General features: G+C 30.4%; 3 protein-coding genes across 3 annotated transcripts in view; 1 reads left to right on the forward strand and 2 right to left on the reverse strand.

Annotated features, from left to right (window-relative positions):
• LOC103574560 (protein timeless homolog) overlaps positions 1–21,471 on the forward strand; it is a 92,088-nt gene extending 70,617 nt beyond the window's left edge. The window contains exons 14-24 of the mRNA XM_008554030.2: positions 12,037–12,096; positions 12,243–12,339; positions 13,346–13,544; positions 13,698–13,938; positions 14,110–14,210; positions 15,969–16,068; positions 16,257–16,403; positions 19,623–19,862; positions 20,005–20,289; positions 20,461–20,850; positions 20,963–21,471. Of these exons, the coding sequence (XP_008552252.1) occupies positions 12,037–12,096; positions 12,243–12,339; positions 13,346–13,544; positions 13,698–13,938; positions 14,110–14,210; positions 15,969–16,068; positions 16,257–16,403; positions 19,623–19,862; positions 20,005–20,289; positions 20,461–20,850; positions 20,963–21,243 (2,141 nt within the window). The 3' untranslated portion in view covers positions 21,244–21,471. The remainder of the gene's footprint in view (positions 1–12,036; positions 12,097–12,242; positions 12,340–13,345; positions 13,545–13,697; positions 13,939–14,109; positions 14,211–15,968; positions 16,069–16,256; positions 16,404–19,622; positions 19,863–20,004; positions 20,290–20,460; positions 20,851–20,962) is intronic.
• Positions 21,472–22,959: 1,488 nt separating this feature from the next.
• Positions 22,960–24,396, reverse strand: LOC103574559 (uncharacterized). The gene is made up of 3 exons (XM_008554029.3): positions 24,070–24,396; positions 23,869–24,000; positions 22,960–23,796 (listed from the first exon to the last, which is right to left on the reverse strand). The coding sequence occupies exons 1-3, from the start codon at positions 24,146–24,148 to the stop codon at positions 23,063–23,065; spliced, it is 945 nt and encodes a 314-aa protein (XP_008552251.1). The 5' UTR covers positions 24,149–24,396; the 3' UTR covers positions 22,960–23,062.
• Positions 24,397–25,435: 1,039 nt separating this feature from the next.
• LOC103574558 (uncharacterized) lies at positions 25,436–27,720 on the reverse strand. Its single transcript, XM_008554028.2, has 5 exons — positions 27,571–27,720; positions 27,129–27,494; positions 26,717–27,040; positions 26,408–26,630; positions 25,436–25,606 (listed from the first exon to the last, which is right to left on the reverse strand). Exons 1-5 carry the CDS (start codon positions 27,644–27,646, stop codon positions 25,552–25,554), a joined length of 1,044 nt encoding a protein of 347 aa, XP_008552250.1. The 5' UTR covers positions 27,647–27,720; the 3' UTR covers positions 25,436–25,551.
• Positions 27,721–27,852: the final 132 nt, after the last annotated feature.

Here is a 27,852-nt window from a genome sequence, read left to right on the forward strand (position 1 = left end):
TATTGCAGTTATAATATTCAGAGTAATCTCGGTTTGTAACTAATTTATCGTAGAATGCACGTAACAATGCTATAGTAAATTTCCGTTATTATTTATTAATTAATAATTATATTGAAATTTATTAAAAATCCGGATTAACTTTATTTTCATAATTAATATACAAATACTGAATTTTTTATCTCCAGTAAAATGAAGATAAAAAATGAATTTAAGTTTATGAAAAATAAAATAATCCACTTAAAATATTAAATTTATGCGAAAAATAATAGGCAGTTAAAATGCATAATAATTATTCTGATAATAATAATAATGATAATGATAATGATAATAGTCAATATTTATAATGAATTTATGTTGTATAAGGTACACAACAAATACGGTAATAATTTAATATTTTATTAATAATTATATTACAATATTACAATGTGCCTTTTAAAAGCCAGGATTTCCTGGTTTCCTCGTACTCAACGTTATTTATCCCCGCGCCGATAAATTCAAAAGCCACGCGTTAATGAAATAAATCCCTTGAAAATGGTATCGCCGCCACAACTACTAGTCCCTATGTAATGAACATATATGCCCATATACCCACACATTTATGTCCTTACACTCAGACATGGACACTTTGTTTTTCACATCAACACAATCGTATATAAAAATCTCACCAAGGATTCAAGAGATAGATTGTGGCGTCAAAGTCCGACACACAAGGGCCCGAGGGAAAATAGACAAAGCTTTACGTCTCTCTTAGGGTTAAATTGACTGAAGTTTCCCGTCGAATACGTATACCAACACTGACACACATACAACCCAATTAGGAATGATTTGCTCCTCTGCTTTTGACATCAAAGTCTTTGCTTATTACCTTAAGTGAGGTTTATTAATTTATTTATTTCGTGAATTTTTGATTTACTTTATATCTATATCGATAAATATATTTTTTGAAGCCCAATCTTGTTTAATTTAATTATTTAAAGATTTAAAAAATTTCTTTATCATGATCATCGTTAAGTCAACAGCTGTCAGATTACACAAGCAGCTGGATCAAATGTAGCCGGAGGTTGTTCTATTAAAAATGTTTTAATTAAAAAATTTAAAAAAAAAACTGATTTTTTTAAAACAAAAAAAAAACTACATTTTTTCTACCGAATTTTTTTTAGTTTAGTTCTTTCTCTTGATTCGTTGTGTAGACTTTTATTTTATTCTTTCTGCTAACGTCATTTTTATTCTTGTCCAGCGAGCTGAAGTCACAAAAAGAAAGAATTGCAAAAAAAGTTAAAATTTAAAAAAAAAAAACGAACTAAAAAAGCAAACGCACACTCGTGCACTTTTGTATTATAAACGACTGCATTTGTAGGCAAATGAGTTAAAAAAAAAAAAGGTTACGTAGATATCGGTATCACGACATTAAGCTCCTGCGTAGATGCCTCGGCGCAGAATGTTTATGTTCAATATTTATATTCAGAAAGAAAAATAAATTCCAACTCAACCAGATAGTCTATCAAGTTTTAATATATTTATGGAAAAAAAATTTTAAATATATTTTCAAGACTTGAAAACATTATTTTATCAGTAGTACAAGTCGTATAGGGAAAAAATGAGAAGCGAAAGTAAATGAAGAATAAAATGGGATAAAAACTTTTTGAAAAGAATTTCAGTAGTGTATATTATTACAAAAGTACAGCAACGTTATTTCTTATGTATATAACAGCGACGGTTTATGTTACAAAAGCAATTTAGTTTGTGCGACGACACTACACTGCTCAGATGTATCTTGGAATCCAGCCAAAAAATACAACACGCAGATAATATCATCTCGAGGATGTCAAATAGCTAGGATTATCACGCGAAATGAACTTACGTCTAGTCTCTATAAAAATTTAAATAATCTCACAATCATCGCAATTTAATAATAAATAAATATTTAACGTTTTTTTTTTACGTTATCAAAACAATAAGATGTATATTTATATTTTCAATAACGTTTAATAGTTTTAGTTTATTTTTTTTATTTGTTTATTTTGATAATATTCCGGCTGCGTCTACGGGCAAATCGAAATTCGCATTTCCTCGTTTTGCTGACCGAAAATTGTGTAAACATGAAAACGTGCTAAAAACTAGGTTTGTTATTTTATATTTCACTCGTAGCTTTAAAAGCCTCGAAAATTATCAATAAAAATTTTTTTTCCATACAAAAGTACATTATTCTCTTTTTTCGATGTTTAATTTTCTAAAATTAAACAGTTAAATAAAATGATAAATAAATAACCTGATTTTCAGTTCAGATAAAAATAATTTAAAGATATATTATTTAGAATATCTAATGAAAATAGCTTTGTGGAGTATCGAGTAGAAGTGAAGCAGTGAAGAAACAAGTAGACAACGAGCTAGCGTTTGAGGGCATGATTCGAGCGAGAAACTTGACTCGTTACCGGTCGCCTTGTTACCGTGTCGAAAACCCCGTTAATAGGGTTTCCAAATAATTTACAACTGAGTTCTCGGTTCTACTCAGATATCCAACGTGAGGTCATTCAAATTTTAGTTCAAACTCTCAAGCTCGAGCCTCTATACTCATTCTCTCTATATTTGTTTAGGTATTAAATTTACAAACTTTATAATAGTCCTTTATTATTCATAAAAAAAAAAAAAAATTGCTTTATAAATTTTGCCCGATAGTTCGAACTACTGTTCTACCTCTCAAACAATTATCTGAAAGTTCCAACAAAATTTAATGCATCAATTTAAATAATTATTATTATAACGAATAATAAATAATTATTTTTTCTCTTGCTAGTGCTTGTATAAATACTTCCGCGATTTTTACTAACTAGGTAATTAAAACTTGATATTAAATTTTTTAAATTATTTTTTAAACAAATAAAATAATTTAATTAAAATTTAGTGTTGACTTAGACTTTAAAAGGTTGTGAGTATTAAAATTGTAAATTAATTTAACATTTTAATAAAATCAACGTACTTTGTCATTATGACTCGAAGAGAAAGTAATTATAACTCGTATTCTGTGATTTCATCCCTTAAAGATATTTACAAGGAAAACTATATAGCTTCTTCACCACTCATTGCACATCCATTTCTATTTGCCCTTCGTCTTCTACTTCTATTTCCACTCCTCTTCTCTCCCTACTGCCTTTCATTGAGCTTGTTCATCTAGATCTGCACCCTAAAATTGTCATCTCGGCAGATAATTTCAATAGGGAGAGAATGAGAGAGTCGACGTCTCAAGTTGTCTGCTGAGGAACTTGAGCACAAACTCAAGCTTTACTTTTTATTTAGTCACTACTAAATTACCTAGTCGATTTCAGATAAGAGTTTAAAGTTAAATACACCTATAGCTATGTCTATATATATTTGCGATCAAATATCTCAGTCTAGTGCCATGTGGTAAAAAAAAAAAAATAAAAAATAAGTAAGAGTGTAATGATAAAAGAAGAATAGCTGTAATCTTCAATCGATGTCAAGGGGACGTTTGTGATGTTTAAGTGAAAATGATAAGGAGAATTTCATTTTTTCATATATATATATATGTCAAAAGTTTTCTTAAGCATTCTCACTTGATGTCAATTTTATATTTTTATTTTCTATATTTTTTTTCTCCCTAAATTTTTTACCCTCAAGCTGTCTCACTCTCTCTCGAATCCACTTATTTAGTGATCGATGGATAACTCGGTTATATTCTTAAGCAATCAACTTTGTATTATACCAGAAATCACGGTGGGATTTTTCTTTATTTCCTTAGATTGTTATTTTTATTTATTTTTGTTCGTCAATTTCTCAAGACGATGACGGATGAAGATGACTTGACTGCTGGGAAAAGCTGACTCCACATACAATAATTAATTCTAACGTCATCAAATTTATCCTAACAATACAAGCATTATCCAATCATTTATTATACTTATTTATTTATAAAATACTGTTTATATTAACAGGAATCGATAGTTCAATTAAGTAGATAAATGATGTAAATTTTTTTTTATATACAGAAACGTAATTATCGACAAAAGCACTTAATAATCTTTCATGCTAATATTGTCATTGGCGTAGCAGACTCGCCCTTTATAACGCTATATTACTGGAAGCCCATTGTGCAAGCAGCGAGCCCTACTACCCCTGCTACCTGCCGGGAGCATCCAGATAATGGAGTCTCGGAGACTTATATGTGGTTAGTCAAAATGCCGGAGGCCGGACGGATCAATAACACATTACGATAAATAATTAATTAATAGTCACCTGTGTGTCGATCTAACGCGTTGCCGGAAGTACTGCGAGGCTTTGAACTTCTCCCTTTTTTTTTATGTGTGCGTGTGTATTACACACATGATTGCGTCGATCGATATCGCGGTAAATAAAAAATGAAATAAAATAAAATAGCGTAGTATTGAGTATGTCGTAAAAGAGAATATAAAAAAGGGTGTCTGGCCTTTGTTGACAATTAACTTGATGTGATACCAACGGTGATAGTGTTTCACTTAAAATAATTATTATCAAATATTTGCTAAAAAAAAAAAAAAAAAAAAAAAAATCAGTAAAGAAAAATATTTTTTAAAATCCAAATCTACAAATAAATTTTTTTTTGTGTTATTCTATTAAAAAAAATTCAGTGATAATAATGAAATTTTTTTCTTTTGCAATTTTTATTAGAAAATTTTTCAATAATTAACTTGAAAATAAAAAAGTTGAATAAAACTTTCATTTCCTTGTCGCTTATATTTTGGTGGCAGTACAAAGAATACTCGCACACAAAGGAAAATATTTTATTTTTTTATTTTTTTAAACTTTTATAATTTTATTTTTATTTACCTCGAGCAATAAAAAATTTGATAACCATCGGTACAAATATTGTGAACCAATTAATCAATAAAACCACATGGATAAATAAAAATAGAGAAAAAAAAGTAATTAGGAGTGAATAAAAATGAGTATAAGGCGCAAGTGAGTGCATAAAACATTAATGGGTAAGAATAAAGCTGAGTAAGAATAAAGTTAATCACAAAGAGAATTTCGTATTTAACGAATAATTAGACGTAGACTGTGTACACGCAGTGGGGTAGTTTAACGCGATGGCAAGGGCCAAGGGTTTTCGAATGGATTTTCCCTTGTGGCGTACAAGTAAACCTCGCACACTTAGACATCATATACACGTACTCAATATTAACTCATACTCTTTCTTACTGAACTCAACTTTATTTTATAAATATACATGTACTCTCTTTTACTCACTTTCTCTACTCTCAAACTCTGGTCGCGAGCGTATAGTCTGGATTTTAAACTCACCGTAAAATACCAGCGTCGTGCTATACTATTTCTCGACAACTTTGAACGCATACCAATTACCGAGGTACAGGCCAGCTTCGTTTACGATCCCCGGAAGGGCCCATTTCCTGTCGCGCTGAATTATAAATTACCTTCAGTATAACCAAGGATACCCAGTATAATCATAATCACTATTTTTATGCAAAACTAATATTCTCCCTTGTAAATAAGAATTTTGTTTACTTTTTAAAAAAAGCATAAAACGGTAAAAATAGTAGTGTATTTATTTTTTGTATGTATATATAATTTTGGTGTAGTAAATTAAAAAAAAAAGCAAAATCTCGTTAAAAATTACGCCTCTAAGGCTTGAAGATATTTAGTAAATCCTCTTAGCAGCGAATGGTATTCCCGTTAAATTGGAAAGATAGAACCACGAGTGTCGGCAGTAGACTATAATCGATCCACCTTCCACCTCGTACTATACACACCCAAGGACTCAGGAGAGACTTCAATTTTAATCTACAACTTTTTTATTTTTTCAGCTCCTGTATTTTAAAACATGATTTACTTTTTTCAAATTTAATTAATAAATATCATTTGAAAGTAGTTAAAAAAAAAGTTTTCTTCGATTTTCAATTAAAAATAGTTAACTGTAATATGTAGTATGAAGAAACTTTATTTGTCGTAAAGATGTTGATAAAAAAAAAAAAAAAATGAAAAATAAGTCGTTAAAATTTTTTAATTATTGGATAATGTATTTTTATTCTGAGTTACTCTCAGAATTAATTATTGTGATTAAATTTCAAGAACAACGGATTTAAATTACAAGTAAATACTGTGACTGCTTCTGGCATAACGAGATACAAATTTAAACCGTTGATTTTATACTTACTTTCCCTGTTTATTCATTATTATTATTTTCGGTTTATAACGAAAAACGCGGAAAGGCGACAACAAACTTTCGACGACTTTCATCTTTTCCAGACAGCATCATGAGTCCGAGGAAGAGATTACTGGTAGGGGTAAGAATAAAAAAATACAAATAAGGAAAATAAAATTCTTAAACAACACAGTAGCCGGGAGTAAGGCGTCGTTACGGTTGAAGAAAAGTCGCCGAGCCGGGTAGGGGGCAAAAAGGTTAGGTCGGAGGATCTGCTACAGACGTGCTTGTGTTGTCAACAATTCCCTTGAGAAAAAAAGTAAAGTAAACTGAGAAGGACAGATGAAAAAAAAAATAAAGGGGCAGGCACAAGCGATCCAGTTTGAATAAGTAGTTACCAGCCTAATAGCAGCGCTGGACTCTGACGGTAACTGAATACACAATTTTTATTTAAACATGTTGACTAAAGAGCACAAAAGGTTTCACAACAAAAAAAAAAAATTACCCCTCAAATTAAGTAACCATAAACACCTTTAACGCTAGCAGAATTTCGACCATCAGACGGACATAAAACGATTTCACGAAACAACACTTTTTCCCAACCTCCTGCATGCCCCTTCTGTACAGTTAATTTCGTGTATTTTTTTTTACTCTTTACTTTTCGACTCTCGAAGCTACGAACGTGCATCCTCGGCGAATAATTTATGACTAATCGATAAACGAACTTTTCACGCCGGTCCTAACTTTTATCAGAGCAGAAAACTCTCGAGAACATTGTTTGATAGAAATTTTCACAAAATGCGATATCCCAACCTACTTGTTTCCAATGAAGATGAATAGCCCCGAGCCCTTTTTCTGCAGTATCAAAATTCTCTTTAATCCCTTTCGTATTTGCACTCAACCTCGCTTATTTATATTTATTTTTTCGGTTTTTTATTTATATTTACCTTTTTTTTTATTTGAAAAGGTTTCAATGCATAAATTCTGAGCACGATATTGAGAGAGCGTTAAAAAAATCGATTGAATAAATCCGCGATAATTCCCGGACGTCATTTCGCACCGCAAAGCATCATTTATCGAATCCATACCTCACATTCAATACTTTGTATTCTCTATTATCACAATAACAATAAAAAAATACAAAAAGTATGTTAAAAATTTTACTTTTTTTCATTTCAAAAATCAACAAAATATTTTTTTAACGCTGAAAAAAACTGAAACTCATTTTTTTTACATAGAACCCGGGTAAATATTGAAAATCTCTGTTGACTTTCCTCTTAAAATATCTTTCATAAAATCAAGTGACTCTCGAAAAATAAAAAAGAAAATATTTAAAAAAAAAAAAGATCGTGTTAAATCGCAATTATTTATATAAAAACTCCAGCTTACAGTAAAACCCCATTTTTTTCTATCCCTAAACCTTCATACTTGCCATTAAACCTTGATATTTCACTGTAATATCGTCGTAGCTTTCACAATTTTGTAATTAAAAATATTTAATAAACTGAGCCGGCAACCTAATTAAATAAATTTACCGTAAAAAATTATTCTCCATAATTTTCTCCATCCCCTATCCCCTAACGATAATAACCGGTATTTCTCCCTGCGTTAAATTTTATAACCAAATTCTCATTACAAACTTTATAAACACAAAATTAGTTTTCCTACGCATTGCGAGATCACAAGACCGTTCACTGTGCGTGTCCCGAGTAATCAGCAGACTATAATTACCCACAATTATTTATATATACATATGTACATATATATTTATTGAGTGTGCGTTTGTGATTATCAGTAAATTAAACGGTGATTCGAGGAAGTCTTTTGGCTCTCAACGACCGACGATTAACTACTGCTCCCACATCTTTACTTGTACCAATAAACTCAAAACTAACCTCTAAGTTTCATATACCGGTTCATCGAAGCTTTCGCGCTTCGGAAGCTTCACTTACTCCCTAACTCACCAGTCTTCACTTTATCTAACTTCTCTACAGTGTAGTTTAGCCTATGTACTATCAACTACTGCAACAACTACTAACGTACTCATGTTTTCTCGTCTGTGGCATTAACTACCAGCTACTTTGCTGCACGATGTATAGCCTTATTGTATTTTAACTATAATACTAATAGCAGACTAGACTGCAATGTTTCATTACTACAACTACCATTACTACTACTACTACTACTACTACTACTACTACTACTACTACTACTACTACTACTACTACTACTACTACTACTACTACTACTACAACATACAAGTATATATAACATAACTAGGAGGCTTGTTCCATACAACTAAACATGAGTACATACAAGAGAACACGATAATCATAGCTCTGGACTTGTCATCAACACATCTAACCCCACTAGTCTAAAAGTATAACACGCTGTATTATTACTGTTTTTAATTCCACCCTCACTCTAATTTTCATCAGCTTGTAACTCTTGTCTTTGCACCGACTACTATTGTTGTTATTTTTACTATTAACATTTTCCCTTTACTCGGTTTATTAAAATTAAACTCTTGCTGTGGTAATTTAGTCGTTCAAAGAAATAAGACTCGTGAAAAAATATTTTTAAATAAGAGATCTTTATCCCCTTTGAAAATAATATTTCATTTGCGTGTCACACCAAACAAACTATTATTATTATTTTTATGTTTCTATCAACGTTTTATGTGCAATTTCATCAACCTTTTTAGCGACACTTACCGTTTAATTTATATTGCATTGCATTTATATTTTTTATACACCACTTTTTTCCCGCGGAATATGTCGTATGTCATGATATAGTGATAACATTGCTACTCTCTTAAAATTAATCAGTGATTTGTACATTTGTACTCCAATCAGTGAATATTTAATGCATAAATAGTCCCAAGTCTATCACTGATTCAATCAGTGGCATACTTGGGACTGATTTGCAGTGAATAATTACTGATTTGCAGCTCTTAAGCAACACCATAATTAAATGATTAAAAAATAAACTGTAATATTAATTTGCTTATATTTACGAGTTTATAGTTTATGATTAATTAGTATTAAAGTACACAGAGAAACTAACTAATATTATAGATGATTTATGGGTAATTAACTCAAGCTGATTTAGACGTACAGTCGATACAAGTTGTAGCTCTTGCTAACGGTAATCAAGGATACCTTTAAAGGAGAAACAAGACTCATGTATTTCAAATCTCAAGTGTATATTTTATACATCGCTCTCTGTTCATCTATATGTACAGACAGATAATGTATGTGTATATAAATGTACCGAGAACACAGTGAAATCAAGGGTGCCACCTGGTTACACGGCGACGCTTATTACTGCAGTAATATCACCGTTGACTTGTGCTGCCAATCTCTGGTACAACTCAACTCTCGATACTCGCCCAACTGTAATTTAATCTGAAGCAAACGAGAGCTTGGGGTGCGCTCGAGGGGAATAATCATAATTACGAGATGTTACTCGAGTGGCTTTAATTTCTTGTACGTTTCTCCTTTACCGTATATACACGATTCCTGGTTTCCTTCCCCGGCTTTATACTCACCATCTTATACCTACATCTACCTACGCCTACCTCTACATCTGACTGTATACATTAACTATTATATTTATCATCTAATAATTGTAACTGTCTGCTTTCTGTTCTCTCTTCCTTATTATTCCCTACATTATAATTCTTATTCGTTTAACGTTAATGACTTTCCAATTTACCTTGTAGTAACTTATAACTGTGTACGTACTATTAAGTTATAACATAAAAACATACTTTTTTTATGCAAACAACTTAGCATCCTAATCGGATCGTCATTCAATGATTCTTATTGTTCTAAAAATAATTCAGTGTTTTATTTGCGTTACATGTATCGCGTTACTAATCCCATAAAGACATGATTTAATGCGGCCTTTTGGTTCTAAGCAGCTTTAAGAAGATCCCTACCAATAGAGCGTATATTGCACATTTAAATTACGAAACAATGAGACATGTTCTTTTAACGCTTACTCGATTCCAGCTGATTCACTTATGTAAAAGTCATATTTACGCTTATTCAAATATGCTTAACTAGAAAATTTTTTAAAATAATGATTGAAAAAAAAAAAAAAAAAAAAAACGTAAAAAGAACCCGTGATAGTCGTCAGTATGTATGGACAAGGGTAAACATTAACTTGATAAATGCACTTAAATTCTTAAGAAAAACTCATTTGAAAATCACTACCCAAATTTTGGAATTCAGAAACCAAAAAATCGGAATTAGTAATGCGATATAGCTAGAGGAGATAAGCTCATACTATTTATTTTAAAAATAAATATTCAATGTAATTAAATAACGTGCTGAAATGTTTTAAAATACGTATAATTATTAACGAGCTTGTAATTACGAATCCGCTGTAAATAATAGTACCAATTATATCCACAAAGTTGAAAGGTACAAAAAATGAATTATTTAAAATACAAATTAATATCTCTCTATATAAAATTCATCAATCATTTACATACTTTTTATTTAGAACCGAGTTCGCGTTTACACATACAGCCGGCTAAATATAACGTCAGTTTATATGCCACTCAAATCAATATTCGCAAAATAAAATACATGAGCGATAAATTAAACTGACGATAAATTTTAAATTGAGATTTTATAAATTTAATTATGATCATAAAATAATTATAAATCAATTAATCTTGAGTGTTTGTAAAAGCTCTCACTATAGATATTATTTTTAGGACATAATCAATGTCCGAGTATAAAATTACTCATGAACTAAATTTTCCCTCTTCAACACTGTCGCCGACGACTACACTTGCCCAACAAATAACTAAAACAAAGTAAGTGCAGTTAATCAAAACAGGACACAAATTTTCTGATTGAAAAAAATTTCCATGCGTTACATTTAATTTAGAGATAACCCAAACCTAAAAAAAAATCACTATGTGCAATTTAATCATGTCATCGTCAATTGGTTTCCGCCCTCTCAACTTCAAATCAATCTATTACAGTGTCTGCACAAGTATATCTGTAGAGTAATAGATAAAAATAGTGGCGAGTACAAGGTACAGAGTACAGAGCCCAGAGTAGTAAACGTACGTGTCAGTTTTTTTTACCGTTCAAATAAATCTGGTGTCTTTTTAAAGCTCGTGAATACCATGGGCAGTGCGACGCTTTTCACATTGCACAAGGCTTTTCATTATTGCACTGGCCGTAGACAACACGTCTGCAAAGTATCATACTTTTTTTACTCGTCACTTTACAACGCGCCAAACTCTTCAATCGTGGTCTTCATTCACTCCCTCATGCTCTCGTGTACACCGTACCCATGCAACAACTACCTTTTCATCTTCTACACCCAACTTCGCACACTTCGGCACTACCATCTACTGGCTCTATCCATTCTCGTATTTGCAACGTATTCATCCTCTGATAGGTTTGAAACTTGCTTTAAAAGAGGCTTTGTTCGTGCCAAAAGCTTCACTCTCTGATACTCCAATAGTTTGTATACGTCAACTATGTTCATACATACATTCATCCATACATAAATAAAGTTATATATTAGTTTGTAATAACGCGTTGGAGCTTATACTTAACTCTACAAAACTGATGTCATGCAAGTTTCATATAATTTCCGTCAGGGATTTCATAAACTTCCTGATTGATTGTAAAACTCTTGACTATTGAAATTTTTCGGTATTTCTTTACTTTATTTGTATTTTTTTTTTTTTTACTCATAAAAAGGAATTTGAAATTTAATTAAAAACACAAAAAAAAAGTGTTTTTTTTTAATTTGATAAAGTTTCAAAAGCTCTAACAAGTGATTAAAAGTATGAGATGTATGTGGAATTTATTTATTCATGTAGTATTTTATATTTGTTTCTGTTGCAGTTCAGGAGGAAGCGGAAAAACAAAACGAGGATGTGGAGAGTTTTCTGAACAATGAGGGTGGTTAGTTTGTTTGTAATGTTGTTTACTAAAGTAGACATTGTTTAGTTGCTATGCTCTGTTGTAGAAATAGCGGTGGTGTTACAGAGATAGTGGTAGTGGTAGTGGTAATAGTAGATGTTAAGTAAATTAAGGGCTTAATGTTACAGGAGAAATTGAAGATGAGAATGATGAAGAGAATGAGGAAGAAGATAATGTTGTTGAGTGGGAGGAAACGAAATTTGATTTTAAAGAATTTATTCATAGGTAATTTTATAAAATATTTATAGTTAATTAATACCCTTTTAAACTTATGCCGTTTCGTAAACTTACAAATTACTTACTCGGAATAAGAGTGTCTTGATACTCCCCCAAGGCTTAGCAAATTCTTATATATTGCGTTACTAATTCTAAAAGGACATATTTTTATACGCCCTTTTGCCTTTAGGAAGCTCCTCAAAACCAAAAGGGCGTTTTTTTTATGCCAATCGTTTTGTAGACTTATTTTAAAATACAAAATTAAAGAGAAGAACATTTAAAAGCCAAAAGTGCAGTTAATTTAAATTAGCCGCCCTTTTAGTTTTCAAAATTTTTTTTCAAGCTTTAGTATGAGTCCCCAAAACGATTGATCATAAAAAAATATACACCCTTTTGGTTTTGGGAAACTCTCTGAAGCCAAAAGGGTGTATAAAAATTGAGTTCTTTAGGAATTAGTAATACGATATTTAAATTTACTGTCTGATTATTTACGCGTTGGTATTAATAGTCTAGTCTAAAACAGTCGAAAACCAAATAGGGGAGACTGGGGTTGTTTGTTTCACGGGTTGGTCGTCATAGAGGTCATAATAGACAATTTAACGAACGAAATACGAACATTGATCGGTGTCAAAGAATCGGCATCAAAAGGGAGGTTATACCTTTGCGATTCTTCGCCGCCGATCAATGAACCGATCGTCACCAATGACTGCTGTGACAACCAACCCGTGAGACAACTAACCCTGGTCTCCCCTACAGCATTTGTTAACCGAATTTTATTAATTTAAAACCAGAAAAGCGTTATATTGTACTGGATTTAACTTAATCCTTGCTAAAGTTGATGAAGTCTTTTAATATTTCCATACTTTTTCAATATTTCCTTAAACTTTGGGAAATGTCTAGATAAATTTAAATTTAACACCTAAATTATCTTGAATTTTAATCTATTAAATTCGCGTGGTTTTAAAAGTTATTTAAAGAGAATAAATTTTTGATTACTAAGTGTTTTTAATTATAGATTTGCGAACGTAAAAGTAGTGAAAGCCGTTACCGTACTATTGAAAACATTTGAAAAGAACAGTATGGAATTAAACCGTTACATTATTAAAATGTTACATCGTATTGCATGGGATTGCAAAATGCCAGGGATGATTTTTCAGGCTTCAATATTTCGTGTCTTTCAACGCATCCTGGATTCGAAACACCACGAGCACAAGGTCAGACATAAGAAACTTCATGTACATTTTTTAAAAAAAGTTGTTAATTTTTTTTCAACATCCAAAAGTTTTAAATCGAATAAGTACAGATATACATATAGATATATAAAACTCGTCGTGAATACTTGTCGCTTTACTCATGAAATGTTACAGGAGTTGCAAAAGTTTGCCAGTTTCATAATTCGTCAGTTTGCGGAAGTGGCTCAAAAAAACCGGAAAGCGTACATGGAGCTTCTCTTCTGGAAGAATACTCGGGAGGCTACAGAAATGGTTGATGGGTACGATGCAGCGAATGCAGAAAATAAAAAAATATCGCGCGCTGTCTGGAGTGAAGCTGAAGAGGATGAACTACGTACTTTGTTTATGGAACATCAAACTAACAAGTATCCTCAAGGTAACAAATTAATTTACATTTTTTAACCCTTCAGCTTCCCCCCTTGTATAATTAGATAAAGAGAACGAACCAAATAAACCTCTAAGTACAGCTAAATTACCTGGTAAAATTCTAATACATAAAGTTTAAGTTTTACTACTGAATAATTTAAAAACAATTTCATTTTTTCAGATTTAATCGATTGGCTTTTGGAGAATATTATTAGCGAAAATCGAACACGTCGCGGTATAATTAAAAAACTCAAGGAGATGTATTTGATCGTAAACTCTAAGGTAATTATCCATTTATCAATTAAAGAGTTGATACTAATTAGTTCATACAGTTGTTTGAAGTAATTAGAACTTTTTTATCACGAGCGAGAGCGAGAGGCTAAAAGAAAATGAATTAAAAAAAAGCAGCGTTCCCGGAGGAAAGTAATCGGAACTTTTTCTTCTCAACAGCGCGGGAAAAAAATTTTAAAAGCGCGCTTTATTTAAATCTTTCAACAAACAACTGTGAATTATCATTCTCTGTGGACAATAACGAGTAGTATAAACGCAAAATACGGAAAAATATTTTACGTTTTTTGTCGAGGGGCTAAAAACACGAGTACTCGTATACAGTCTATCGGCATATTATTTTTTTTTTCAATCCTAACACCCTATTGTTTTATCGTTTCCTTTTTGTCCCTTTGCATTTTATTTTCTCTCGTCCCTTTACTATTCATTTGTGTATTTTTTTGTATTCGTGATAGAGTACGCGTAACCACTGTACGTATTTGTGGTAACCGCCCTCTTGAATTCTCTTCTGTACTATCTTGTGTAGCCATTTCTCAATGAGAAACAAGATCGATGATTTACGAGAGTATAAAGCTCACGGTACTTACACTGAAACGTTGGTAATGTAAATAAGCTTCTACACGTCACGTGCTAAAACATATTTCTTCAGTAAAAATAAAATAATAAATAAATAAGTTTAATAAAATAAAAAAAAATATTACGACTGACTTAAAGAAATTGAAAATTCCATAGAAGACAATTCCACCTGGAATTTTCTTACCCGTCTAAATTACTTTTTATTTACCCGTATACAGCCACGACGTGCATTCTATTTTCCTGTCTATGATACCGTATTATTATTATTGTTATTATTGCATGTATATATATATATATAATATCCTGAAATTTCTTTAGGTATTTGCATTTAAATGTCGTTTTGTTCCAAAAAATCATATTTTGACCGATTTTAATGACTTGTTTTTAAATGCAAATAACTAAAGAATTTTCAAAAATTTGAGGAATTTTGTTGTGAATAATTTGTAGGAAATAAAATTATTTACAAAGAAGGTCTTGTAATATTTAACAAGTTTAATAGTTTTGCTGGAAGTCAAATTATACTAAAATTTAATATGAATCCAACTTTGACCTTGAATATCTTTTGAAAAATTGATTTTATTGAAAAATAATAAGAGATCTTTTTTGTAGAACGTTTAATTTCCAACAAAAATAACCATTGATTTTTCTAATACACTGATTTTCTAGTGAGTGATAAAATTCCAAACTTTAAAAAAAATATTTCCCATGTTTGAATGGGAAATCGCAAATTGCGATGAGGCGGTTGTTAATATTAATGTTAAGAGCTCAAACTTTGACAGTATTTAATTTTCGTCATCTCGAACAATATTTTCCGTATAATTTTTAAAAGAAAGAACAATAGTCGATTTTTTTGAACTAGTCTAAAAAAATAATCGTACTAAAATAATTCAGTTTCACTTTAACACCCGAAATTTTTTTTTCTCAAACTTTTGTGTCCCACTTTTAAATATTTTACTATAGAAGAAATAATAGCGCATGAAAATAAGACTCCTTGAATAAGAATCATAATAATAATACTAAAAAAAAAAACTTTAAAATTAAAAAGTTTATGAAATACTACCGGTAACTTGACTGAATTTTGATTCTACTTTTAGTTTACAACTTTTTCAAGTTTTTATTCTATTATCAATAAAAATACCTAAAAAAAAAAAATAATTTCTGTAATTTTTTCAACAGGAAGTGAGGAATGAAGTACAAAAACGGTTACCCAAAGAATGGGGTGAAGAGGAAATAACGCAATTAAAAGAAATGTGGGAAAATGTTAAAAATGATGATGGTAAAAGTTTTATTATTTTATTTAATTATCTGATCCATTATAATCAGCAAAAAGAATAATTTAAAGGCGATAATAAATAAAAAGTCGCTAAGCGTTAAAATTAGTTAAAGAAATTTAATTAACAGCATTTGCAGCATGGGCACTTGATTCTTATAAAAAATAGCTTAGAACAATATTTAATTAAACAGATCCAGTTGATCTCATTTACGGTGGATTGAGGATAAAACGCCCGAAGCCGAGAATAAAGGAAAAGCTTTTGGAATTAGGGCTGGCGAAGGATCCAAAAGAATTACGTAAAAAACGTACCAAGAAGAATAAAAGCAAAAGTGACGGCTGTAAGTATTTACTATTTTATTTTTATTCCCTCCATCAATAGTTAAATACACCGAGACTAATTAAACTACTACTTTTTCCACCCAAATTTATTTTATTTAAAATGTACGAGCAACTAAGTCACTGCGTCACTGCCCGAATATTACTGCAAAATTTTCTAAATTTGATTTAAATGAAATCATTTATCAAAATCTTTACCAATGTTCTCGAATATTTTGTTTATTTTTATGTTTATTATCATTCAAATTCCAAGAGAAATCTCATCATTAACTCGCAAACTTATTGATATCGATGATCGTATAATCATGGGATTTTTTAAAAAAAAGTTACACGTGGTCCAATTTATTTTTATCAGTTGTCTGATATATTTTTTTTCACTGATAGCAAATTAAATTTATTTTATTCTCATTATTATAGAAGCAATGACGTAGACTAAATTTTTCTTATTTTCTTTCAATTATAAATATAATAGTTATATATATTTAGTCATTTTCAGTGAATAATCAAAACATAAGTTTATTTAAATTGAATAAATATAAAATTTTTTCCCGCGTAATTTAAATGAAATTCAAATAATACAGATAAATTTATTCATTTCGATAATTGGCAATAAAAGAGTTTAAACCATGAAAAGGTACAAAGTCAAGATCTTTTTAACGATACAAAATTTAATAACATGAATTAATTCTATCATGTAGATATGATTGGAACAAAATTTTCCTGATTTTTTTAATAATATAAATAATAATTAAAATTACAATGTCAGGATAGTTGATTGACACGAATCACGTGATAAAATAAATGAAAACAAACCACCGCGTACTAACTCGGACGTTTGGCGGGATAAAATGATAGTCAGGTGTTGGGAAATTCATATGATCCTGGGGCTTGTCAAGCATCTAAACATCCTCGCTTATACTCAACCAGCTGACAGTCAACTACAACACCTACCACTAGACACCTACTTCTGTACAGCTACTTCTATACTTGAAATTTCGTGTCACGCGGTATGACGTATATTATAAATTATCTCAAGTATCTTTAACAAATTCCACAAGTAAACTCTATTAATAACACACGTATATTTACTCAAGCAATTTAATGTGTTGCAAATGCTTGAGAACACTTGGTAATTATCTCAAATAAACTCATTGGCAGTTAATTTACGTAAGTTTATGCCAGTGCAATTTAAATTCCACACCAGCTTAAAGCAAAATTATATTGCGTTACTTATTTTATAGCAGAAAATTCGGCTGCCCAATTTCAAAACATAGTAACTGACAAAGCAAAATTTTTTAAATATTTAGTTAATCATATTTACAAGACTACTGTAATTAGAAATACTAAAAAATTGATTTTGAAAAATTTGTCTCTTGCTATGTTTTGAAATTGGGCAGCCGAATTGAAAAAATTTTGAAACAGGCATAGCTTAAATTATACGCTCTTTGGCTCTTAAAATTTTTTTAAAATTTTTAGCTTTAGAACAATGATTTGCAATTAAAAATAAAGTTATACGCCCTATTGGTTTAAACTTAGTGTCTAAAGTCAAAAAGGCGTATAAAAATATATCTTTTTGGAATTAGTAACGCGATATATAATATAGAATTATAGAACAGGCATTAAATCGATAGTCTATGAAGAGGATTTTTGATGTATCAGCAATATCGGGATATCTATGAAAATCCTGAATGCATTAGTATGAAGAACCATTGGAGCATATGCATCAACTATTCTACTCTCCTCTATTCTACTTACGTAATGCTGATGCTTGCTTTACTATATATACAAACGAATCGTTTTAAACTTCGTCAGTTTGTCAGATTTAATAAGACTTTAAAACTCAATTCATCTCTACTCAACTGATATTTATTTAGTCGATAGTAGACTTACGTCTCATTAGCTGAGACTTTATCTATTTAATATTCAATTATATTTTTCTTACTTTATACTTTACATTTTTTATGTCAAAAGACTTTGGAATTTTTTTTTATCAACTTTTGTATTTGTTTTTATTTTTTTACTCAACTTTTTCTCGCTGCTCTACGGTATAAGAAATTTAACATTCATGAAAAATATTGTTTTACTTGGAAAATCTTATTCGTATTCGATGCATTTCAATAGATTGACTTGACGAAGTTTATAAGTAAAAATACTTTTGAAAAAGTTGTTTGAAATTTTAATTTTTTAGTAAGAAGTATATATTTTCATTTATCAGTATACTGGTAAATATATTTAAATAAAATATTTACTCATTTGAATAATTATTAATTTTTTTAAAGTTTGAAATGTTCGGGACTCGATTTCACATAACCTTATTTTCAAATTTTTTTTTTTAGGTTTTTTTTTCAAAATTTTATAACATATATTTCAAATCTAAATTTACATGTAAATCTTCATATTTATTAAACATTTTCAAAAATAATTTTTTCGTTCGTTTTTGTAAAATTACTCGAAAAAAAAAAAAAACTAAGAAAAACATGGAACTTAAAAATTTATTTAATTTTCTTGAACATAAGTGAGAAGTAAAAGATGTAACGTACATTAAATATATATAGTCTATAAAAAATTTATGCAGTGAACGGGGATTAAATCTAAAATGAATGCGTAGCGGATGACTATCGATTCATTTAATCCTCTTGGAGTGAAATTCAGAATTGGAGTAAATTCTGTTTGAAATAAAATATATTTCCCTCCAAAATAACTCCTCTGAAAAAACAAACTCTCCATTTACTTCGTAAACGGAGTGGTTTTTTTCTCAAGCACCGAAACTCCATCGGAGTGGATTCAGATTTTAAGAAAATCAGTAATCACTCCGAATTCACTCCCAATTTTTTAGTGTATGAATAGCAACTCGCATTCAACATGAATTCTAGTGACTATGTTTAATTTGCACGTATGAATTTCTGACAATCAAATATAAATTTTAACGGAACAATAAAATGAAATATGAATGATAAATTTGATTACTTTTATTGTGTATTAAATATTTGCATCAAAGTTTTGAAGTTTTCAGATAACTCTGGTAATAAACAAGTTGACAATAATGCTGAATTTTAAATTTATCTCACTGTTAGAACCAATAGTTTTGCTCATTGAATTGTAACTAAAAATATATAAATGCATTGTCAAACATTAAGTATCTCGATAATTTCCAACCTAGTAATTACATTAATAATAGAAGGAAACAAAAATAGTTGATCAATGTATTGGTTTTATAACAGTACCCAAAGCGTCATGGGAAACGCGGTCAGACAGTGAAGAATCTGCGTCGAATAGCGACGACGAGGACTCGTCGTCAGACTCGGAAAACACTGGGCGTCATCCAGGCTCGTCATCGAACTCTGCGCGCCCGAGCGCAGCCAAAAAAAAACTCGTTAAGAAACAAAATAAAAAACGTCAGCCGACAATTATTTACAGCGATGCACAGCTGTCGGGTCTACTGAAAGAGGTTATCGATAATAGTAAGTTAATTAACGTAATTTATTATAAATAGTTCTGTTAAGTATTTTTTAATGACGTTGACAATGATAGCGGTCGCGCCACAACTATACCATAAGTTAAATTAAATGCGCATTTAATTTACTGGAGAATGTTTGCGATCAGATATGAGCGAGTCTCTAGAGTGGATTAAGGAATCACTGGAGGAGGCTTTGGAGGATCGAGATGAAGAAAGTGCCGATGGCATCCCGCTGGTCCCGATAACGGATTATTCATCAGCTGCAATGGAATCGCCAATTTTTATGCGATTTCTTCGTGCTTCTGGTATTGAACCACCCTCGAATGAACAAGAAGCTTATTGGCGAATACCAGCCACAATGCTTTCATCTACAATACGTAAACGTTGCGATTTAATCGCTAGTGCACTCGTGGGAAATTTTGTTATCCAAGGTTTTTATATTTTTATATTTTTTTATTATTATTTATATTACAAACTATATATTATTGTAGGTTACAAATATTCTCTCATATTTATTGTTATTATTATTATCATTATTATTGTTATTATTATTATAAGTATAAAAAAAAATTATATAGTAAATTGATTTATTTTTTATTTAGAATCAATAACTTCGGAAAAAATTCAAGTAAATAGCGATAGTGACTCAGATGATGAAGAAACTCAGCATGACATTGAAAAAATAAAAAAAATGTTTAAAAAAAAATCAGAATTACAAAATAAAAGTAAAGGAATCACAAGTACATATTTAGACTCAAGTAGTGATGAAGATACTGGCAGATTATTAATGAAAGATAAATCTCTATTGATTGATAAAAATGAAGAAGATAAAGAAGAAGATAAAATAAATAATGGAAAAGAAAAGGAAAAAAGACGGGGAAATAAATCAAAAGTACATGGAGGGAAATTAAATTCAAGCCGTATTAAATCCATCTTAAATTCATCTGACTCTGAAATGGAAGTTGAAACTACTAAAATTACTGAGAATAATTGTAATTATAAATTTTAATTTAATTATTATTGTTATCATAATTCTTAATGTATCTTTTATTGATTTTATATTTATTATTATTATCCTCTAATTATTTTTTATTTTTTTTCCAGCTGAAGTTAAGAGAATTAGATCGGAAAATTCAGATACCGAAACTCCGGTAATGAAAAAACGTCGCGTTATTGACAGCGACGACGATGAAGAGGAGGAGAGGGAGGGAGAAAATGAGAAGAAAAAAGAAAGAGACCAAGAGAATAATTTTGATAAGCTTTTAGAATCAACTAATACAAAACAAAGCCGCAGAATCATCAGTGATGACGAGAGTGATGACCCACAAGTTGAAGAACCTCGTCAGTCGAAATCGCGTAAAATTTTTAGCGATGATGAAGATTGAGGTATTTTATTTTTATACTTTTACAATTTGTAGAGTTCATAATAATACGTAATAATTTTTTAAATGTAATTAATATAATTATTATAAACCGTTGAAATAAAATGGAAATAAAAATAAAATTAAAAATATAATTAAATGTCAGTTTAAAGTAAAAATTTATCTATTATCAGATAAATGTCCTGTTAAAAAATATGACACGTGTCCTTTTAAAAGAACAATATGTCACTCACAAAGCTTATAATTTCCTCCTTCCATGTATATATATATTTTAGTGAACAAAGAGTTAATTTCAGTTACACAAATTTAAAAAATTCTTCATCTTTTTGCTACAGTTTTAATTACAATATAATATCACTCTTATGCCATCAATTGCATTTAAATCTGCCGTACATTTTTAACATACTCTATATCAAAATCCCGCATATCAATTACCGTAACCATTAATTATTATTAACAATTAATAATAAATTATTTTATTAAAAATTAGTAAAGCTTAATTTCGACCACAGTATCCCGAATAATTTTCATCTAACCAATCGCTTATTAATTTTTAAGTGACCATACAGTAGAGTTATATGTGAACTCTCACCTTTAAACTACTACTACTAACGATTAACTACCAACTATTCACTATTAATAATTAAAGCTTTAATTGAAGTATAATATTTAATTTAATCTTTTTTGTTCACTGTAACAAATGTAGTTCCATTTTTATCTACCGTCAATAAATATTTAATTTCTTATCAATCATTTGTAGGTTAGATATCTATAGAGATTATAAAAAATTTTATGTAAATTCTACATTATTAAGTTAAGTTCATTTATTTTTTCTACACTCTTTGTAATATAAAAAACATGAGATGTAAATAAAGTCAAACTGTTAGTGACGTGTTTGGCTGATGGCTCAAAACCTGATTTTGGTTCGATTTTTGAAAATCGAGTTTTCATCAGATGTCGATATTCTTTTTAAACTTTCTGTCCGACGAAATCTTTATAATGAATGAACTAATTTGAGCGTTTTGGCGGCAATCAAAAGGGCTCACCAAGACATTGAGCTGATTGAATTTTGAAGTCGATCGGTAGAGTAGTTGACAAGTTATACAAAATTTAAAATTAAAAAAAAAATTTGTAGGTTTATGTTGCATAACTCGTAAAACTCTCGACCGATTTATTTACTCCAAAGATGTTGGACAAAAATTAATTTTTTTCAGCGAAATGTAAATTTTTTCGGTCCAACCGTTTTTGAGCTTAAAAAATCACCAATAGTAACGTTTCTTAGCTCCCTGAGCTCAAAAACAACGAGAAGTTTTGAGATTAACCCACAGGGCCAACCGTTTTTCAGATTTTATTTTTATTAACTATGAGAACTCAAAAATACGAAAAATAAAAATTACATGATGTGCAGTAAAATGAAAATTAAAAAATAATAATGCATAATTATACATAATACAATAATCCGTCTTTACAATATCATTTTTTTTATCATCATTAAAAAGCCAATTAATTGTAACGTCATATGACTGTGGAATTAAAAATAATGAGACCAATTAAAATAAAAATTTCTTCTTTTTTTCCGTTAGTATTTCGACGTATTCATTGTACATCATTAGAATAGCAATCAAAGGCAAAAAATAGTTGATGAAAATAAAAAAAAGTTACTTGATTATTATCAAATCTTGATATTTATATACATATTCATATACAAATAAAAATGAAATTCAAACAAAACGTACATTGAGAAAATATTTAAAAAATAATTTACCGATTTGAAACAACAAATATTAGTATATATAATAACAAATGATATCAATTAAAATAATTAATTGACATGGTCATATTTGCTGACAATTTCTTTAATTAAATTTCCAACTCGGCATTCAGCGGTGTCGCAACCAGCTGATCGCCGTTTTCTGGCTCTCGTTATAAAATTAACCACATTATATTTATCATCAAAGTGCTCGTCTTTTCTTTCTAATTTTTTATCGAAATTACGTTCAATAGCATTGTCTATTGCATTGTCAATTATATTAATTTTGTGGTCTTTTCTCTGCATAACTGCGTCATTGTCATCGACAACTTTAGGTGTAACTATTTGCCGATCAATTTTCTCCGTCACTCCGTAATCATCTTCTGTCGCCTGCTCGGGAAGGTCAAACTTGATCCTCACAGTCTTAATGACACCGTCATACCCGACTGCCTCGACATCTAATCCTTCATCTCGGAAAAACTCAGCGAGCTCCTTGAGCGTAAATGGCTGATCCTCCGGATCCTTGATCGTCTCATCAAATTCAATATCAAAAATAATTGCGTCTTTCTCTTGAGTTATTTTCATAACAATGCCCTCTGTCCGGAGAACTCTCATCAGTTCCTCGATATCTAATATCTCGTCATAATCATCCCACTGGTCGAATTTAACTTCTATTATAGATGTTTCTTTACCGTCGTTTAATTTTTCAACTTTTGCTCCCCAGTCTTCTAAAAATTCACCAAATTCTTCTAAAGTAAATGGATCACCACCATCCGAGTCGGCAATCAAAAATGTTCCTATTGAATCTAAAATTTAAATTACAAATTATATATAATTTATTAATTAATTCATTTACTTGACAAAAAAAAAATTCATACCAAATTTCGTAGAAACTTTTTCTATCGGCTTCTGACTAATTATTTTAGCTACTTCATGTGTTTTCATATTTCTAACGGCATATATATTAAATACATATACCAAGTCATCATTTTGGCTGTTCAAACTTTCATCTATCAAAAAAAAAATATTTATTTATCGTTGTAAAAAAAAAAAAAAAAAAAAAAAAAAAAAAAATTTACCAGAGTTAGTAGTAACTGGAGTTGCATGAACAGCGCAAATAAAAAAAAGCAACCCCAGCAGATAATTCGACTGAAACATTATGAACCAACGAAACAAAAACGAACAATAATAAAGTAAAAAAACAAAAATCCGTATAAAGTGAGTTTTAAGTATTGACTGTACACGAGACCTATTGTGTTACGACTTTTATAGTATCGCGATCATCAGTAAACTCAGTTGACTCAGTAATCATTTGTCCTGACAACGTGATCCTGTTGTGCTATTATATAATATCCGCTAGCAACTTTACAATTGTTTATGACAATACATAGTCATAGACGTCATGCGTACAAAACAATACACTCTTCGATAAATATATGTCTCAATATTTTTCGATTTAGCTCTTACTATTCCGACAATTTAGACGTATAGGTATAAAACGATCTCGGAAATTTTATTAAACGCCTACGATAATTCCGATTACTATTGCTCCAATATGATTACTTTAAGTGCCGGAAGTGTCTGTAGTGTACACGCAAATACTGACTCATTTTACTAGTCACTAGTGTATAGACTACAAGTTCTATGTACATTTTATATTATACCGTTCAACAATATTCATTTAGATAATTACAGTTCATTCTGTTTTATTTTAATACATCTTGTTCTTTTCCTTCTTCTTCTACTTCTTAGTTTTAAGAGGAGTCTGAATTTTTTCTCTATCACACTCAAGTCGACGAACGATACTATTCTTGTTACACTTGCGTAGTAAATCAAAATTTTGTTCTCGCTTTTCTCTTAAACAAACTAATATTTTTTAAAAATTAAAACGTAGATTGCTAGATCACAGAGTTATGTATCGAGACTCGTTCTTAGTAATGCGTTTGAGAGTAAAGCTAGGACCAAAATTACTGTAGACCCTCTTTTTAAGAAGAAACGCCACAGGAATTCTTTCTCACATTGAGAAAAATAAAGACATTATTTTTGTTGCACTCGGAGAGTAAATGAGAATTTTAAATCAATTGTTCTCAGAGAAGAATTCGAATTTTTGAAATTGCGAAATTTTTAGCCCTCTAATCAGGTTTTTAAAAAACGCTAAAGACTCTCTATTTTAGGTTTCCAGTGCTTGTCTGTGAATTAAGTTAAATTGAAAATCGGTTAACTTGACCCCTAAATAAATATATTCCGTCTGTAGACTATAAATTTATGCAACCCAAACTCAGCTGCTTATAGCTCGATGACGAGTCATATTAAATTTCAAGAGCAAGGTAAATTATCCTTTGATTCACTCGGTTATTAATTTATTTAAACTGTAATTTGAAGCATTGACTCAAAATTATAATTATTATTTATTATTTATTCGGGTATTCATACAAGAAAAGAGAATTTATTTTATAATTATTTTTTTATTCAAAGATAAAAATTTACAGTTTGTTTTTATTATGCAATAGCTAGTAAATTTAAGTAATGCAATTTATCAGTATGAATCTTTATAAATTTTTTCACCAACTACCAGACGATGACTGTGCTGATGCTTGACTGTATGACCCGTGATTTCTAAAATAAAATAATGATCGATAAGTTTTTTTAAAATTAAAATATGAAAAATCTGATTGTTTATTACGTTAATGGAATTCCTAAATTCATTTCAATAAAAATTGATAATTAAAAAATGAAAATTGTTTTAACGATTTGGTCGGGTTATCGTTAAGTTCTGTTGTTCCAAGTTTTGACTATAATATGAGTACAACATGAACTACGAGTTGACGTAAATCCACAGCCGTAATAGGAATACAAGTTGCCTTCGAATTACGGAAAAAAACTTGAAGAGCAAAAATTAATTTCAATCTGATAGAAAGATGCGAAAAAAAACTTGAATAAGCAAAATTTTACTTCTAAGTTGACAGCAAGTTACTGTCAACTATCTGCAGTCAACTTGACATCTTATTTCGGTTGTAGATTTCCATCATAATGGCTATCAAGATGTTCAAATATTTCTTTGATAGCAAGACTTTCTGGTCAGAAAATTGATGTCAATTAGTTACAATCAAATTGACGACAACTTCAGCCTTTGTAACTATTGACTACAAGTTATTATCAACTTTCTAAGAAAATTCAAGGCAACTTCTCGTCGATTAATGCAATGCCAACTTTTGCCACCAACTTTCTCAGAAAGTTGCTATCAACTTATAGAAATGCCAATTTTTGCAGCCAACTTGGCGACAAGCTACTACAGAAAGTTGTCGTCAGCTTGGCTATCAGTTTAATAAACTTTCAATCAACGTGTTTATGATAAAGAAGTCAAGTTATTAATGAAAGTTATCATAGGTGGATATAAGTGAATAGAAATCAACTTACCCGCCACCACATGTATTGCAGCCACTCGGCTGTTGATAATGTGGCTGTGGTGCTGGTTGATAATGGGGCTGAGGTGCTGGTTGATAATGGGGCTGCGGTGCTGGTTGATAATGGGGCTGCGGTGCTGGTTGATAATGAGGCTGCGGTGCTGGTTGATAATGCTGCTGAGGTTGTTGATACTGTGGCTGTTGTACCACGTAAATAGGGATCACTCCTACGGCACCTAAAAATATTTTTAAACATCAATCAATTAAATAGAAGAAATCATTACAATTTTATAAAAAAATTTCTGAAGAAACTAAAATGTACCTGTACTTTGAGGGTAACTACCACCTCCATTGCAAACTTGGCAACTGTCACCACCACTATGTTTATTCAACAGTTTGCTAAGAAGTCCTCCGTGACCTAGAGTACGGCGCCTTCGTACCTTGTTAAATTTCCCGGGTTTGATCAAATCTACGTCACCATCATCTATCGGCTCATCAATGTCGATCTTTATCAATTTAGTTTCTCCATCACCGATCTTCTCAACTTTTAATCCTTCTTCCTCCAAATCTTTCGCCAGTTCATCTAAACTCACTGGTGTTTCTTCATCATCTTCTTCAAGGACTAGCAAAACAGTTGCTATCGGTTCTACACAAAAAACATCCATTAATTTTTTAAATCATTCTTTGTTCCTCCTCCTCTAATATAATAACGTGCGTAAAAAAAAAACACTTACCCAACAATGAAGGGTTTTGTTCAGCAAATTCGTCGGTCAGAATTTCATTGGTCTCTTCGCTTGTCGTTGCATTTTTTATAGCGAAAAGGTTTATAATAAAAATAGTTCCCAACTTATGAAAGGGTTCATCTTCTTTGTTCGGTGGTTCTAATTCCGTTGAAATAGATGGTTCAACAGCATCAACCATGTCAACACCAAAATCTCCTATTTCCGCATCTTCACTCGGCGGCTCAAGTTCTGTTGAAAGTGTTGGATTACTTTCATCAATTATTTTAGCCGAAAAACTAGATATTTCAGCATCTTTACGAGGTGGTTGTAATTCTGTTGCCAGTGTTGGTAATTCATCATTTTTTTCCGTTGATATTTCTTTAAATTTAAACCAAATTATTATTATTTTAACAGTTAATAAATATTATAAATAATTAATTAAAAAAAATGATACCAGTATTTGAATCAAGTGGCAAAGAACTTGATGTTGTTAGTAAAACAAACAAAAATAACGACACTAATTTCCACATTTTTATCTGAATAGTAAATAGGTAAGATGTTATTTAGTTACAGCCTCCGAATATCGAGTAACCGGAATATACTGCATGAGAACTCTCGGATCTTCCTTCTTTTATAGCTCGTTAAAACCACACCAATACTACGTAAACATGATCCTGTGATGATTGCATAAGAAAAACAGTGAGTAACGTAGTATGGTGTCATTGTTGATGTCTCT

This window comes from Microplitis demolitor, chromosome 3 (genome assembly GCF_026212275.2).
Source record: "Microplitis demolitor isolate Queensland-Clemson2020A chromosome 3, iyMicDemo2.1a, whole genome shotgun sequence".
Lineage (NCBI taxonomy): Eukaryota > Metazoa > Arthropoda > Insecta > Hymenoptera > Braconidae > Microplitis > Microplitis demolitor.

Bases quoted from the DNA above. Each gene is read 5' to 3' on its own strand.
- LOC103574559 (XM_008554029.3), bottom strand. From the start codon at position 24,148: ATGTTTCAGTCGAATTATCTGCTGGGGTTGCTTTTTTTTATTTGCGCT. The intron at 24,001-24,069 runs GTAAATTTTTTT...TTTTTTTGATAG, and splicing joins TCCAGTTACTACTAACTCTG to ATGAAAGTTTGAACAGCCAA. The intron at 23,797-23,868 runs GTATGAATTTTT...TTTAAATTTTAG, and splicing joins AAAAGTTTCTACGAAATTTG to ATTCAATAGGAACATTTTTG.
- LOC103574558 (XM_008554028.2), bottom strand. From the start codon at position 27,646: ATGTGGAAATTAGTGTCGTTATTTTTGTTTGTTTTACTAACAACATCA. The intron at 27,495-27,570 runs GTATCATTTTTT...TTAAATTTAAAG, and splicing joins GCCACTTGATTCAAATACTG to AAATATCAACGGAAAAAAAT. The intron at 26,631-26,716 runs GTACATTTTAGT...AAATATTTTTAG, and splicing joins TAGTTACCCTCAAAGTACAG to GTGCCGTAGGAGTGATCCCT.